Source organism: Anopheles coluzzii, chromosome 3 (assembly GCF_943734685.1).
Source record: "Anopheles coluzzii chromosome 3, AcolN3, whole genome shotgun sequence".
NCBI classification, from domain to species: domain Eukaryota; kingdom Metazoa; phylum Arthropoda; class Insecta; order Diptera; family Culicidae; genus Anopheles; species Anopheles coluzzii.
This window is the reverse complement of record NC_064671.1, coordinates 41,521,555-41,538,923: the sequence shown is the minus strand read 5'-3', so window position 1 is coordinate 41,538,923 and position 17,369 is coordinate 41,521,555. Positions and strand designations below refer to the sequence as shown.

Sequence of the window (17,369 nt, the reverse complement as noted above, 5' to 3'; positions counted from 1 at the left end):
CGCTGTCCGCTGACTGTATCATTAATTTATTGCTTGCAAACACCACCGGTACGGTTCTGAACTGCCCCACCACCGGTCGACATTACATGCTATCGTGGGGCAATCCTTTTTCCCGTTCCCATGTGTTGCCGCTTCCGCGGTGAACCGGTTGGGACAGCAACTGATTGGTTGATCCATTGCCGAGGTCCCGATTGGAAAGAAAACCCGACTGCCCGTGTGTGTGTCCCTGAATGTCCCGATGATGATATGGCTCCAATCGCGCAACGCTCAGCAACAAGGTATGTGGGACCGTTTTGCGGTTTGGTGGAAGACTTCATCGTGTTTTCCGTAGGCAAATCAATTACAACCCGCTCGTTCTTCTTCTCCTCACCGCCCCGTTCCCTAGAGAGAGGGAGGTAGGTGTATTGTTCTGCCAGTGTTCTTGCTGCAATGTGTGTTGTGGTCAGTTTGCTGCTTTCCATGACCAGGGCACTGCCGGCAGGAAAGTTATACCAGTGATTATGGTAATCACTTATGCATTGGTTGTTTTGTTGCCGTTGTTAAACTTCCCGCACCCGCAATAGAGCCAAGCAGGCACGCATAAGGGAGCTCCCGTGCTGGCCACTGCCACATTCTCTTCCTAGTGCCGCTGGTACAGGTAAACACGAAACACCAACAGTATATGTGTGTATGAGTGCAAAGTGCATCCAACGCAAAGGTGCAACAGTGGTGCACGCAAGCGGGCTGTGGTGACGGAAAAATCGCATGCAAAAGTGTTTATTTCTCGCACCTGTCACCTCCACCTCTACACCGGAGCTCCACTGCACCATTAGCTTTATCCTCCTTTCCCCTCTGGTTGGCGTCTCTCTCTCTCTCTCTCTCTCTCTCTCTCTCTCTCTCTCTCTCTCTCTCTCTCTCTCTCTCTCCTGGGTTTAGTACCTTGCGGAAGCTTCCGATTAAACACGGGCACACTGGCTGGCTGGCTGGCTGGCTGGCTGGCTGGCTGAAAGGGTCGTCACCTCACCCGCTAGTTAGGGTCATCAAATGTGAATGAAGTGAGCATTACTTTGCAGCGCACACACGCAGGCAGGAGGCCCGTTTGTGGGGAGGCAGTCTTGTGCCGGCTGCACGCATGCAACTGCCCTCATGCAATGGTGCCGTTGGGCAACCGTCAAAAACTGGAGCAACAGGAAAAAGGATGTAGTGTGTTTGCTCACTTTGTAAAGCCTCCCCCCTTTGCCGCACTACACCCACCGCACAGGTGGATGTAACGGTGGATAAGGTCCTACGGGAATGCAGATTTGGATGTGGCGTTGCGGTTATTGGTTCGACGCCGTGAACTTCCCCGTTCCACTTTTGGAAGCAATTGGCACTATACACAAACACACACACACAGAGATGAGGCTCACCTCGTTGGCACGTTCGCTGCTTGCGTGTGTCTCGAAATGCCTCATATAATCACCATCCCTTAAAATTTAGCAAATCATCAACACACACACAAACATACACATACTGGCCAGCTACAGGTGGCGCGGGAATAGGCCTCATTCCATCCACTTTCCTGGGCTTTCTTCTAACCCGTCTGTTCTCGCACTTTCCTCCATTTATGTATGCGTTTGTACGCGTCCATTGCCTCCCCCTTCTCGCCAACCACATCCCGAATGGGGTGTGTGTGTATGTATGTTTGGGGCTCGATTGTATTTTTCGCCGCGTTTTTGAGTAATGGACATTTCATGTTGCCTTATGCAAATCATACATATTAGCCTCGAAAGATTATGCGGACATAAATCTAAATGGCAGGTCGGTTCGCGCGCGCATTTTCTCCCTGCCCCAAACGCTTCGTGAACCACCCTCGATTTCGGGGGTTTGTGGTGTGTGTTGTGGTCGTGGTTAGGACTATGTTTTTGCTGGAACCATTCAACGCGGCCAAAGGGAAAGACGCGGGTGTATGTGGTGAAAGCGAAATTTTATGGAAACAATTCCAACCACCTACCAATGGTGATGGTGATGTTCTGGCAGGGCGTGTGTGTGCGTTGTCGGTTGTATGCGAAACCAAAAGGACACGATTGGCCACTACACAAAGAGCAATATATATTTTCGCTGTCCGTTACTAGCCGGATCTGGCACTTCTTACCCTTTTGCCCCTTGTTAGGATCAGGAGGAGGAGCTCGTTGAATATATCATTGCCGTTTCTATGCTACTGTGGTTGTGTGTTCGAATGCCAGCTGTGATAGTGTGTAATTGTTGCATATCCTTTTTTTAAGTCGGAACTTGAGCGAGCAAGAGCTATACAGCGGAAAGTTGGCATACAAATGGCAAGAACACAGAAGGGACTATCAGGGACACTAATCGGTTAGCTGCCGAGGGGTTGATTGAACACTTTGCGATGCTTTTTTAATGGATTTAATTGGTTCTGTAGTGCTCTGTAGAATGATGTAAAACTAAAACAACAAAATCCTACGAAAGATGTATGTCCTATCCTATTCCAATAACTTTGTTCTTTTCTATACTTATCAGCATGATTGATGCTGTTATACTCCTTAATGCAGTGTATTGATTTTATCGTCCAATTTTTCTCCCGTTTCATTACACACTCTTTAATAATATACGCTGATTGGCATTGTTATTTGATGGCACTTTATTGCAGTCATTTTAAATTAATGTACTTCCCCGAAACCCGAAGCACACCATTTTACGATGCGAAATCAACCAATCAATTCCACCACTCGGCTCGGCGTGTGTTTGTGTCTGTGTGTGTCTACTTCTAGTGGTAGACGGTACCGGCACTACTACACCATTCCACTGCACAATTACTATCGTAGTAATTTAATCACCTGCCTCCACTGGTGATGATGCCTCGTCCCGCGTCCAGCGAGGGAACCGATGCCGTTCTTTGGCGCATAATCGTACCGCAGAAAAGAAATTGTTATTATTTTACGACCTTTTTGTCTCCCATAAAAGCGCCAATCGGAAGGCGTGGGGTATATAGGAAGGTAGCAAGAAGAGAGAAGAAAAAAAAACCGACCCATCACTTAAGTAAACTTTGAACACCTCCGCCCGAAGCGGAGTCGATCAGCAGTCTATCTTCCGGAGAAGAGCATGCGGTTTATGTTCATTGTTGGTGGATAACCATCATCGCCACTACTAGGGAGCTTGTGGTCCTGCCACGCTTACCCTCTGTGCACTGTGCGTTCAATTATGCGCAGCCTACGGGCGTACGGGTAGCCAATATTCAATAGAGCTCGCTGGGCTGGAGCTTTAGAAGACGAGCGAGCGTGAGCCACCGAGCCCGACGCCCGCCTTGCCACAAAGTGCAAGATGTAACGGTGGATATGTACTGGTACTTTTTTTTTATTTGCATTGAATTCCTCCCTGTCGGACTGCCAGTGAGAAGGCGAGAACCCTGAAGTTAACAAAATGATAACTGCAAAAAGATAAGAACACCGCTGCGCGTAAGCTCCTTAATTTGATTCCCATCGGCGAGCACCAGAACTGAGAGGAACAAAATGGACGACACGAAACCGTGGCACCGATCCGAAGATTCGACGCGAATGCACTTCAATACGCTGTAACTGCTGATTCTGAGTTATGACCGTGTGAGGGGGGAGTGAGCAAGGAAAATGTTTTCTATGCCCATGGAGTGTGTACCAGACCCAGATGCGGCATCGGGAAGGAAAAGCAAATGAAGCAAGTTTACGATTTATCAGTGAAAAATACTTTTTTGCCTACGCTGGGGATCGATGGGAAATAAAATTGCATGAAAAAAAAAATTCGATAGGAAGATATTATTTTTATCATAACACAACACAGGTTATTGGAAAGAAAGTATCTAATTTCCATTGTGTAAATATATTCACATTCTCTATAGGAGCAAACCACCGCAATTTATTTTCTTATAACAATAATGTGACAGAATGGAGCGAGTTTCAATTTATTTGTATTTGTTCAGTGCACCCGGTATTTTCACTGAACGCACTGAGTGTTCAGTATAAATTAAACCTTAAAAGCACGAACTCTTTAAAAAACATAAAACGCATCGAAAATGCAATGATTGGGTACCGTTACTTCGCATTGAATGCAATTTTAGACGGTGCTTCATTTGCATTTCTCTTTGCCGCGCTCTGTATAAATTGATTTATTGTGTCAAAGATTTGATGAATAATATTAACACACTTGATCAGGGTGGCAATGGTATGGATTGCAGCAATAAATAACGTTTTTAAAGTAGGCAGATCTTAACCAACATTAGCATTAAATCGTTACGTTTCACGGTGTAGTAGACGGTACCTTTATAACAATTTGAGTAATGCTTAAAGGATGACTTCACCATACCTAACATGTTTTAGTTTTTATTTACTCGTGAATGGTATTAGAATTTTCAGAATTGGTTTTTCATGGTTTTTTTTTTCGAATGTTTTTATATTGAAGAAGTTCATTTGCATTTCTCTTTGCCGCGCTCTGTATAAATTGATTTATTGTGTCAAAGATTTGACCGCATTATGTTTTTTTGTCTGTCTGGCACAATTTTGTTGAAACATGGTCGAAACATGAAAGTCAACTCCGTCAGCGAAAAAGCTTGCTCGAAACATACTCATCATATTCTTTTTGGTTTGGTTCCACATCCTGTTATATAAGTTGACTTCCTTCGTTTGCAGTAAAATAGGTGGCGTCAGGCACCATAATTGTTCAACTACACTCCGCGTACACAATATTAACCCATGCATTGCGTCTCTACTATTTTCACTGCCTTTCGAAGCAGGGCTAAGAGAATGAGTCAATGCTAATGGTGTTCAGTGTGCCAAAATCGTTTATAGGAAAGCTAACAAGCGTATGCTAATGGATGAATCAAGCGCACCATACCATGTTGTGACATTGCTAGGTTTAGCACGTGGATTTCTATTTTACTGTTCCACAACAAATAAATAATCTCGATCTTTCCCAAACGATTTCCTAACTAATTCAATCGAAAATGATTTGCCTTGCTTGTCAACCATGCAATCGGGCTTAGTGCACCCTTCTAAACAAGGCTGCTCCAAGTGCCTTGCATGAGGTAAAATTACTACAATCCCAACCAATGCACCCGCTCAACAGGGAGCGCATGTCAATAATTCATCCAGCGCGTCCGCCAACTTTCGAAATCAATTCATCATCACTCAAATAGACCGTAACGGCGCCTAATCTTTCTCTCTCTCTCTCTCTCTTGCCGTCTCCTCCATAACCCCACCAAATCGTGCTTTAACAATCGTGAGCAGGCCACAAAGAGGGGTTCCCTTTTTCTAATGAAAATCAATTAGCACACTTAAGTAAAAACAACCATCAAAAATTCTGTTGCATGTACTGGCTCAATCTTGCAAACCTGCCACCCCATTGGCCCTCAGGAGACTGGCAGGTGAGGTTATTTACTTCGAGGCCGGGGGGAAACTTTGAACGGTACGGCCGCCCCCTTCAATATGTATATTCCAGCGTACGGGAAGCAAAACCTTCCAAACCTGCACGATGATATGGCTCATTAAAAAATTGCAAACTCCGGATCGCGCGTGGCACACGAACCGTTTTCTTGTTTTTGTTTTTTTTTTTTTTAAATCGATGCGTTGCATATTAATTCTCACATAATCAATAACGAGGCAAATTTTGGTAGCTTTGCAATTTCATATATGAAAAGAGATGAGGCTACGCTTCACAATCGTGCAGTGGCAGCAAACAACGCATTAGGCAAATGGTTGCAAATAAAATGACATTTTTACGTAATTCAACCGCGCGTGGCTCTACAACAGCTAATAGCTAAGTGTGCTCCTTGTCCTCGTTTCCGATGGTGTTGAAAAGGATGCTTCAAAAACGTTCTGTTTGCGATTTTGGTGGGTTTTCTCGTCTGTAAAACCATTAGGCACACATAACCATTACCATATGTGTGAGTCAATAAAATGATATGATTGTGGCAAAGCCTACAGTCTCGCCGCCCGCGTATCGTGTTTCTTTAAATCGGGAACATCTTTATGAAGTTTTTACTCGCACTATCAAATATGCAGTGTATGTATGTGTGTGTTGTAATGATCTTCCCTCGCTCCGCTGCATATGTGAACCCTTACGATGAATGATTGTTATAAACCATTCGTAAGGCATTGATACAACCCACACCGCCATAAATGGCAAACAGAAATCCCACCCAAAAGAATGCCCTCTCGTCTGTGTGTATCATTCCTCTTTCTTTCCTTTCTATTTTGTCGGTCCCATCATCTGTGCTTCTTTCTCGTTTTCAATAACTCCAGCGTATCGCGTAACCCATAAAGAAAGATAAAGTAAAATAACAATAATAATTATTGTTACGATTATTACGATACATTGCGGTCTTTTTTGATATCGATTTTTGGGGGCGCTTTCGCCGCTTTTATCCTTCTCTGTACACGAGTTTTCCCCTGTGCGCTTTTTCTTTCGTTCCCTTCAACATACATATCTATATTCAAACCCAACCCAGTTCCCGGGGTTCGCTCGGTTCATCGTTTTCATCATCCAAGCCGTACACAACCAGCCTACGCGCGATTGCTCCCGCAACTCGTTTCATTCCAAAAGACAGCTGCAGGATTTTCGAATCCTTTTGGCCTCTGCTTGGAACAATCATTTCTGCAGCCCTGTCCTGTCGCTCCTCTGTTTGGCCTTTCTTTACCAGCCAGCGCTCCAGCGGATCGGAAGTTTTTCGTTGGGGAAATTTTTGCTAAGAGCGTACAAATTTCAACCTTTTACCCCTCGACGGTTCTGGGAGCAGTGTTCGTCGATCGTCGGCCGGGCACACTCATGTAGCCATTACTTCATAATAATTCAGCATTTTATGAGCGAGAATGATGATACTGCTGCCGCCGCGCCCTTCATTCTGGATTTTTTTTTTGTGCTGGGGGGAAGCATTCGGAATATGAAAGTGTTTTCAGTTATGATTTCATGTGCGACGGGGTAAGCAGTTGTGCCGAGTATTTCCCTCTACGTTTAAAGGCAAACGCAACGAGCTCTCAGTTGCCAGTTGGTTTTTTTATGGAAATGTTTTATTTCTTTCCCTTCGAGAAGCTAACCCACATGCGGTGGAACAAACTGGAGAAAGGGGGGAAAAAGATCAAGAAACTTTCCGGGCAAATTGTTTACGCCCAACCGTAAAGGGATTGGTGGTTGGAATTGGCAATCTGATTAAGATTATCTTAAACGCTTCTGCACTTTGCTGTACACCTCGGGGGGAAAGAAGTTCTGCTCTGGATCGCTCGTTTCCATATGCATTTCTGACAAATTGAGTAACGCCAGGGGTCTTGCAAAGTCGGTGCAGTTGCAGTGTACCATTAGCAAAAGGACTACTGGAATTAAGTGACGTGGGAGTTCCTCTGGGCAATGCTTCATTAGCATTTAATTTGGTTGCTCCTACAAGGGTTTGGGTGAACTGTATCTCCTAATTTGCGGGATATTTAACACAACTAGATTTGTTTGTACTGCTTTATTACCAGTATGTCTTACTGATACATTCCAAATCATCCTTCTTCCTTTCCAATTACTAATGTCGTCCCCCTTCCCTCGATAAGAAACAACATCACACCGCATCGCCTTCAAGCTTGCCATCTTGTGTAACACAGCCATATATTTTATTATCACCTTTTGCAGTAGAGAAAACCATTGCGAGATCGAGCGGCGGAGGCGAAACAAAATGACTGCCTACATCACGGAGCTGTCGGACATGGTGCCGACCTGCAGTGCCCTCGCGCGGAAACCGGACAAGCTGACGATCCTGCGGATGGCCGTCGCGCACATGAAGGCATTAAGAGGTAAGTTTCCAGTTTTTTGATGAGCTCCCAGGCGCTTACTATTGTTTTTCGGCTGGCTAATTCAGAGGTTTGTGTAATGCAGACAGGACAAAGAAAGCAGCACTCACAGATTAGCATGAGCGCAAATGGCGTACGGGGTGGGTGGTAGTCGCCGGGTTTCATCAAAAGTTTGAAAGTAATTTCCCCTTTGCAAAGGTCGTAAATATTTTTATTTCTCATACCGGAGAGTGCTGCCAACGATTCCCCGATGCATGAAATGAATTGCTTTTTTCACTTCTTTTCACCATTTCGTGGCCATAAAACCCGTGAGCGTACCTCGGTGTTTTGGATTTGTTATGGTGTCGTTTTGTGACGTTGGCAAAGAAAACGGCAAATTACGCGCGCGGCAATAGGTTATGATTCCCGTCCTAGACAGACGAATCACACTGTCTAGCAGTTTAATTGACTTTGATGTACTTTTTTGTAGCTAGAAAGCGATGTACAACTTTTATTTAGTTAGTTCATTGAAATTTTTGTGAATTTATTGCGCACAGGACATTTCTCAATCGAGTTGTACATGCTGTGCGAGGCAAAAGTTTTCCCCCTTAGTGAGATAAATTACATTTTGAGTGTAGGAAACGCATTTGCTTGTTCTTGAGAAATGAATTCAACAGTGGAAATCAGCCTTCTCGGAACAGGCATTTTGTTGGCATAACTTTAAGCAGCAAAAAACTTGTGTAATTGATCGTCCTTCAAATTTAATTTCTTTTTTTTTTGTGCATTTTACTGTATTCAGGAAGTCTTCTAACATATTGTTGCATTTACTGTCCAAGAAGAGTTACATTTTATATTAAATGGTTGCGAACTGTGTCAAACGACGAGTGGCATTCTTTCACGGAGCTCTACTTTTTTTTTCGTGTAAGAAAATGAACACAAAAGAACGTCCTGCTAGAGACAACTATGCTGACCTCGCGAAAAGAATCCTAGATCCTGCAAGAAACGCTAGAGAATGGATAATTTATTCAAATAATTAGCCGAGAATTTATAAGTACGGCAGCGTAGAGTAGAGCTCGGCTCACAACTTTCAGAAATGGCGGCGGCGCAACGGTGTCTCTTGTTATAGAAGGAAGATGAACTTTTTCCTCTACTCTGCTCACACTCTTTCTACCTGTTTCTATCAGCTAAAAGCTAAAGCCAAATGAAACTAAAGTCAGCTCGAAACAATGAAAAAAACAATGCAGATGGAAAAAAGAGCCAAGGTGAACGTTAGCGAACTCTTTTCTAATTACTATCGTTATCTCTACACCAGGTTAAAATAATGACTTTTGGATCATTTTCAAAGTCAACAAAAGAGGGGCTTGCCACAGGGATAGCTGGCACGGTTTGTTGGGGTCGAGGGAAAAGACATTAAAATGTCCAACGACCGGGCGGGCACAACTTTCATTTGGAACATAATAATTCAATCAATTGACAGGGTGCTGCGCGCGCCATTGTAAGTGGGCTTCCAGTTCGAACGGTAGGATAATTAAGGAACTCTTTCACTTCGGTCCGAAGCGTTCAACGTACCTAGATAACGAGCTATCCGCAAATACTTTTGCTATAAAGATGTTGCGATAATTTTTAATCGACCAGCTAGAAACGAACTGCCACTGACCGGACAAAACGACCGACCGACCGACGGAGGAGACATCTTACTCAGGGTGAGTGATAAAGCAAAAGGTTAAAGGTGTTGGGTTTGCCAAGCACCACCATCACCTCTACCCTTCAGTTTCTCTACCAACATATCAAAAAAGCGTAACAAGCCAGTTTTGCCCGTCGGCAAAAGAGATTAATTGCTCGATGTAAATCATTATGAAAAATGTCCGATTTTTATCGCATTTGCTGCAGCACAAAAAGAAATGTGAAGGCAAATAGAAAAAAAAGGTTTTCAGTTAGTGAAACAAACCACAGACCCTCCGGCGGGGTCGTAGGACTGGCCATAAAACCAAAAGTGATCGGGTTATTGGTTAGAGCTGAATTTATGACAAGTTTTTATTGCGATTCCGAGTCAAAAGTGGTTCACAAAATTTGTGGCTGCATGTTTTTGAAACTGAATGTATCTCAGATAGATTGTTGCTTATTAGAGCAAAGAGTAGTAAAAGGCTTACATATTTAAAACACTATCTACAAATATTACAACGAAGTACTTAAAAAGCAACTAAAAGATACTGTTTGGTCACGTTGTCCAGCGTGTAGCTTTATCAGAGTCCGGTACACATTAAACCGAAAACTCAACCCTTCGTTTCAATTTCACCCTGCTCTTGCTTCGTGAGAAAAAAATAGCTGCCTTGGCAATGGAGTCATTTGGCAAGCAATAAAATGTCCTCTTGCCTTCGAGGCCCAGCACACATCAGTGTTCATTTCCTTTCGTACAGAGCAAAAGTGATCCGTGTTCCGTGCACCCGCCACGTGCTCTGGTTTTTGTTGCAACCACTGCCACACGCACTTCCCTCTCACACACCTACCGTAGAATAAGGGCGATAAAGATGGGCTGATGGAGGTGATGGAGTGTGTGGTCAGCCGTGTGCCACCGTTTGCCGTGACCGGAACGGGTCAGAAATAATGTCACTCGGACGTCCATATATTTGAATCTAATTCGATTAGTTAATCCCCTGCGGAACAATATCCCAGTGCGGACCGCGCTAGGAACGGGCGTGCGGTGAATAAAGTCCCGGCAGAACGAAACGGGAAAGGTGGGACGCTTCGGAGGGAGGGATAGCCCATGGTGATGGGGTCATTGGATGTCCAAAATGGGAGAGGTTAAATCAACTTTCGCCCCAAAATGACCACGACACGATTTTTTTTTGCTCTCTACCTTATTGTCTTATCTCTTTCCTTCACATGTTGATGTGGTCATGTTAGGATTTGTTAGCTGAAAGTTGCGCTGAAAGTGAAAATAGGACAGACACTTAGAATGTAGAAGAATGAAAGGTAGTCGAGAAATCCGGAAGCAGATCCACGCGTGTTTGCAGCCGGGAAAACTGTGCGCTCGCGCCGACTGCGTCCCTGTGTGTCTCGTAGCCTGGGTACTTCTGTTTCTACTTTAATGATTAAACTCGCCCACCGTCCGACAGCAGACTCATCTTCCTCCATTTACAGTTCAAAGCTAACGTCTTGCTGTTTCTCACATTTTCCTTTCCATGCCGCTAAATGAGACGGTGGAAAAGAGACACACCAAACTTCCCCAACGCATCATTCGCTGCATGGGAAAACTCGTCCCTTTGTCTCTTGTTCTCGGTCCCTGCCAGATACGCGGAAAAATAAAACTTCTCCGCAGTTCGCATTGCCCCTTTTCTCGTGTGTCATAGTAGAAAGGGGCAGAGCGCTGGCCACAATGATACTATTTTATTTTTACTTAGCTTTTCCGGACCTTTGTGTGTTGCGTTGTGCCCTTGTCTGTTCGTTGGAGCTTCATTACATTCTTGCGCTTTTCCACCGTACTGTCTCTTCTGTTCATCTATTAGCTCTTGGCCACCATCACCCCATGTCCAAACCAATCCCTCTGCCTCGCGAGAAAGTCATTCTACGCGTACGAAACAAAACAGCTAGGAAAAAATGTGGATGGTGGTCTCCTTGCACAGGGGAAAATCATTAAACCAGTTAATTGCTTTCGGAGCAACGTTTATTTATGGTGTTATCCCGAATTCAATTTCCTGCCGCAAACGCTCCTTCCCGGCCTTAAATGATGGTTGTGGCTCGTGTTGCATTGAGTTTTAGTGAGTTTCCTTTCGCGTTTCGCCACTGGTAGTAGTGAGGGAAACTCGGCGCTCGTCGATTTCACATACGAAGGGCTAAATTATATGGTTGTGTATGTGTATGCGTGTTTGCACGAGGGTAGCCTGGTAGCCAACAATTGAGTGTCCAAATAAAGTATAGCAAACAGAAATTCATCAATCTTAACCGAGATGACCAGAACCAGAGTTACTACGATTTGGATAGTGAAGAACAAACAACTCTGCCACATCGCACAAGATTACTAAAATTGTTACGATGCGTTGTCTTTCCGTTTACAAAGAAGGGGTAAGACTGTCCGCTACTCGATGAAAGTTAATTGGGAATGAAAAAAGCAGGAAACTTCACCACAGCCTTTCTCATTAATGTATTTTGAAAGATCCATTACATAGATTGCCTTTTCTGCGGCATTGTGTTCCACCGGACAGTAGGCCAGCAAAAGTGAAACTGTCATGCATGCAAAGTTTTCCCCGAAAAATGTCAGTTGTACTTACCCGGTTGCTAAATCCACCCATCCTCGCCGGTAGAAAGGATCACGTTAGGCAATTCGTGGAAAATCATAAGAGCATTTTCTTTGCTAGAAAAGGAATGACAATATACTTATATTCGAGTTGCGAGTGTCCCTTTTCCACCTGGAAACACATAATATTAACGAGCTCAGCAAGGCGACCCCGCATAGTATCATTTCCCTTGCCTTTGGGGGATGAGTATCCAAAAGGAGGGAACGATTCCAAATGTTCTGCTGGACGATGAGCAAGAGCAGAACACGCCATTCCCCAAAAAAACAAAAAATGAGCAAAAATAAACGGGTATCATTAGATGTGTACCATTAAAGGTACCGAGGTGGCTTCATTTATCATAATTTTATTTCTATCTTCTCCACCACTGTTAAACCATATCGTGTCCTGGCCTGGGGTTCCTTTCTCTACTACTGGACTGCTTTCTCTACTGATGGACCCTACTGCTAGCTGTCCCTTGCTGCTAGCTCGTTCTATTTCATTTATTTCATGAAAAATCGTGTAAGAAAAGCGTACTGAAGACAAAAAAAAACAATTCTATTCGAGGACCGTTTTGTTCTATGACCTCCAATCGTTCGAGCTTATTGATTTGATAGATTTGTTCAATTTCGGAGGACAACGGACGGGTTTCATTTCTTATTTTACCTTTAATAATACCACCTCCAGGAGGATATTATTATTAAAGCAGAAAAGAAATGTCCTTGCACACCAGCTGGTTGCCGCCTGCGCTTTGTCGCATAACGTTGGCTGATGAACCCAACCTTTTCCCCGCTGCTTCTCATTCACACAAACAAACGAACCATCGTACACGCATTGAGCAGCACACAATTCCAACCGTTCTTCGAGCAGTGAAAATGAATCGTTAGGACACCGCGATATCATCCTAACCCTGTTTTCTTCTACGAAACCTTTGCCAAATGGTACCATTTTTCGTCCGCTAGATGACAATCCTTAACTGGGCGAGAAAATACGGTGGCCCTGGTGAAAAATGTCCTTCCGAGGGGCGGGAGGTGGCGAAGAAAACTGGTGGAAAACAGGCACAGAGAGTAGTAAGAGAGAGAGCGAGAGAAAAAAAACATAATAAAAATATCTTTCCCTCCCACGGAATGATTTATGACGGTTGCGAATGGTCGACGGTGGGCAACGGAATTAAAGTGCCACTCTCTCTCTCTCTCCCGCGCCTGTATCGTCTGACGCCCGGGGAGATAAAACCTGCATCACGAAGTCGGAAAACCCGATAGGACGACAGCCAGACAGCCAGCGTGTACGAAAGGTGTGAAATGGACTTTTTTTGCTTCAAAAGTACTGCGATTCCGGAAATATGCAGCTGGAAGGCTAAAATGCCAACGTGTCCTAGAATTTTTGGCTAATTCTGGTATGGAGCGCAAAATGAACCTGAACATAATTTACATCTTATCTCTAGCACTTTTGTGTTCAAATATTCGTAGCAGCAAAGGGAATGGATTGTGTTAAAGTAAAAGAAAAATGCCAATACAGTACAGTAAAACTAATGTTTGCTAGAATGAAAATGTGTTGCTATTGCTTTCATTTAGTTGAAACGGCTCTTTTTGCCACCCCTAAAAACTTGCACATCGATTGTATCTTCCAAACGATTAACCGGACACAGGCCACCCAATCGTTTTGACCGAACGCAGCGAAACGAATGAGATGTTATCGTATTTCGGTCATTGATCCCTTGACTAGAACCAAGGATCCACATATACAATGGAGATAACAAACCACACAGATACACACACTTTGCGGTTACCGATTACACTGACCATTTAAACCATCTGGAGCAGGTGGTTCAGGGATCTGGGTGGTCCATCCTTATTGGTTGATCCTTTTTTTTTTTTTGCTCGAGCAGTTTATACAAACGATATCTTACGATTACTACAATCATACTGGAAATTATGATGCTATTTGGCTGTACCAATCAGGTGGCACATATTAATTTTGGTTTGCAGACTACGGTGAAAAAGAATCACGAATGTTCGAAGAATGACATAGACTATTTCAGGGGTTATTGTTTGGAATGCCAGAAACAAATCAATCTGAAAGCCAAACCAAACAAACAGCTGTTCTCTGGAATACTGGAGTGTCTCTGTTCAACAAACATCTGTTGACAGTGCACTTCTTCATTTTTAGTTTGAAAATTGTTATTTGATTTATGATATATGTGATAGTTTTGTTCTCTATACTTTGTATTATACACCATCAAGAAGTTTTTCCAAACGAATAAAGAAATGGAATTCATTTTCTACATTTTCACCTTTTTTATAAATGTAAAAAGTCCTCACGATGAAATCCCTGTTTTGCAAAGCTCTGCTGAATTATTCGTGAAACAACTTCAGCACCGACAGGATCAAAGCGCACTCTCCACTCCACATTGCAGCACACATTTCTAGACAGTGAGCCAACCATGTAACAATGATCATAAGGTAAGGCTGTTTTTAACAAACGATTCACCGACTGAAATGCAATAACAGGGCAGGGCAATAACACTGTCAGGAATTCGTTGCCCACGCTTCAGTTCGGTTTGTTTTTTGTTCTCTTCTGTGTAGCAAAAGATAAAGAAACCAGCACATTCTCCGAACTTGCATGGACCGTTTCAAGAGAGTTGCTGCTACTGTACCTTTGCACTAGCATGGTTTCGCTAGGAGTAAAAAATTGCACTAAAAAGTAGAAAAGATGAACTTCCCAACAAAGAACACACCTCTCTTTACCCTTTTGTGTTGATAGCTACATAAATTTTTCTGTCTGGCTTTAGAATTTCACCCGACACCCGAAAACAACGCGCTTGTTGTAGCACGAGCTACTTCCAAATTTTCGTTCCTTTCACGATGGAACTTTTTGAAGTGGCTGTACGGTGAATGGAAGGGTTGAAGAAATTTAAATTGCTTCTGTGGTAACCTTAAGCTAGTTTTCCATGGGAATGCAAAGTGAATGAAATGCTGTGAAAAATACACTTTTTTTCATGAAAATTTAGTTACCATATTTGTTATAATTGAGTAGCGTTAATTTAATGATGTATTTTGTATCAAATATTTTTTATTTGGACTATTCAACCAATTACCAAGTACCAGTAACCAATTACCATGTACCAATTTTGCGTCAATGTCAAGAGATGGGTTTTTTATATTCTATTCTAAAATCAAGCTAAAAATGTATAATTACAGTAACTAATTATGAAAATAAAACCAGAGAAACTGAAGGTAATGAATCCAACATTTGCATTATTCCTTAAATTCCTGTATTTTTTTCTACTCAACTGTATCCACTCGAATAGAAAAAGTACTAAAAAAATCCTCACTTAAGATGATTACATTGGTAACAAACAAAAAAAACGTGCAAAAGTCTCACCAAATATCGAAGAACCCAGTTGACTCGGTGTTCATGGACAGGATCCACACCTGTGCCGACCGTACGAACATACCTTGTGCAAAATACATTCCGTATGCACCTTGTATGTGTGGGGATATGAGCTAAAGTGCGGCCAGCACCGACACCAATGGGTGCACAATCGATTCCCTTTCCAGCGCATTGCTAATCTGCACTGGGCGGAGTCCCAAAACCCGGGAAACTAACCGACACCAACCCTCTGCGCCCCTACAGCGTTTAGATGCAACTCCACCATGATGTATGAAATTATTAGGAAATGCAGCTGCACTGAGGTAAATGAAAGGCAGTCAGTGGGGAGGTGTGTACCGCTGTCTAATTAAAAACAATGGGCATTATTTTTTCTCTCTCTCCGTCTTACTCTCTCACTCTCTCTGTCCATACTCATACCTTCGGAATAGATGGCCGGTTTCGTTCTACCGAAACCGCTACGAAACCCGCTTTCATTTCCCACTTCGTGACAGATACGGTTTTATCAGAAATCAAATCGCCGGGCTGGGTGAAGCCAACGATCATATTCTCTCCCTTGCTCTCTCTCGCAAACACACCTCTTTCATGTCGGTCACTTTATAGACATTGGGCAATAAAAATGCAAGGTAGAAGTTTGGCAGGAGTATGGAAAAAGAGAAAGAAGATGAAAAAGCTCCCAGGTAATAATACAAATAATAATAATGATAAAACAGCGTATCGTGGACGTCGTTCCGTCTCTTCGATCCCGCCAGCTGCCTCGCGCTGAGCCGGCCAACAGAATCAGCATTCGATTAAAAGGGCCTTTCATATTTTAGTGGCGGTCAACTGCGCAGTGGATGTTTTTGCAAACATGCAGCTGTGGGAAAGGGGTGGGAGGGGAGGGAAGGAGAGCCGAGGGTAAGCAATGGGAAGGGTGGTCAAGAGAAAAATGATATCAAACGATATGCCCTTTCCCGTGTGCACACGCAAACTCGCGCTCCGCCGTGTGTGCGCGCGCACATACACACACATACACACAGAGTCAGTGCACCAGAAAATGCATCAAAACGACGAGTGCTCCGGTTCGGGGCTAGTTAATTTATTCTTTAATCCATAATTTATTTACCACACTCGACTGGACGAAGACCGAGGCGGGCAAACTGGGCTGGGGTACGCGAGCAAACAACAACCACACCACATCGTAGCACTATCGTAGCTTGAGTTTGAGCAAAACGGATCACCCGAATTGCAAATATGCTGCACAGCCATTTTTCCGAAATGAAAAACATCATCGAAGAAAAACAGTTGCCATACGGTGGAAGTGTTTGAGCTTTTGTTTTTTAAATATGCGAATAACTTTTCGAACGCTCTCGTTTGAATGAACAGTTGAATTCATTTAATGACTGGCGTATGAAATATATATTCACTGTTTGGTGAAAAATAAAACGATCACTTGAACAACCTGCATACATAAACACGTGGACCACGCTCTCGGTGTAGATGAGCGGCGCCAATAAAAAAACAAACATGCGCAATTGTTAAAAGTCTATTTTCCGATAGCAACAAGAATACATAACAACTTAATCTTGGAGTGTAAACGAAATGTAAAAAAGCACGTGGCTGTCTGTAAAAAATAGTTGATGATTTTTCCCGTCGACTTTTGAATACTCAAACGGAGTACCGTAAGTAAAGCAAATTATCATGCGACTCTGCAGTCATTTAGCGACCCATTTTGCCATGCCACGGCATTGGTTAAGAAAGCGAAGTCCCAAAGGTTCTAGGTTTACCGCTGGCTAATAAGCAAAGCCAAGCACAAGGTATACTATGGTGGAAGGCTATTTAGTAATGTTATTAGTTCTGCACCGATTAGAGACTTTCATACCCCGACCCTTACGGGAGCTGCCAGTTGCTCATAAACTGCTCCACCCGACGACGACTGCTTAAAAACGGAAATGAACGAACAGGCCAGAAATGGCGGGCG

The 17,369-nt window shown here is 43.4% G+C and overlaps 1 protein-coding gene across 10 annotated transcripts in view; it reads left to right on the top strand.

Annotated features, from left to right (window-relative positions):
* LOC120954716 (aryl hydrocarbon receptor nuclear translocator homolog) overlaps positions 1 to 17,369 on the top strand; it is a 197,610-nt gene that overhangs the window by 130,042 nt on the left and 50,199 nt on the right. For all 10 annotated transcript variants that reach the window (XM_040374878.2, XM_040374879.2, XM_040374881.2 and 7 more), the window contains one exon: positions 7,612 to 7,772. In XM_040374878.2, the coding sequence (XP_040230812.2) occupies positions 7,612 to 7,772 (161 nt within the window). The remainder of the gene's footprint in view (positions 1 to 7,611; positions 7,773 to 17,369) is intronic.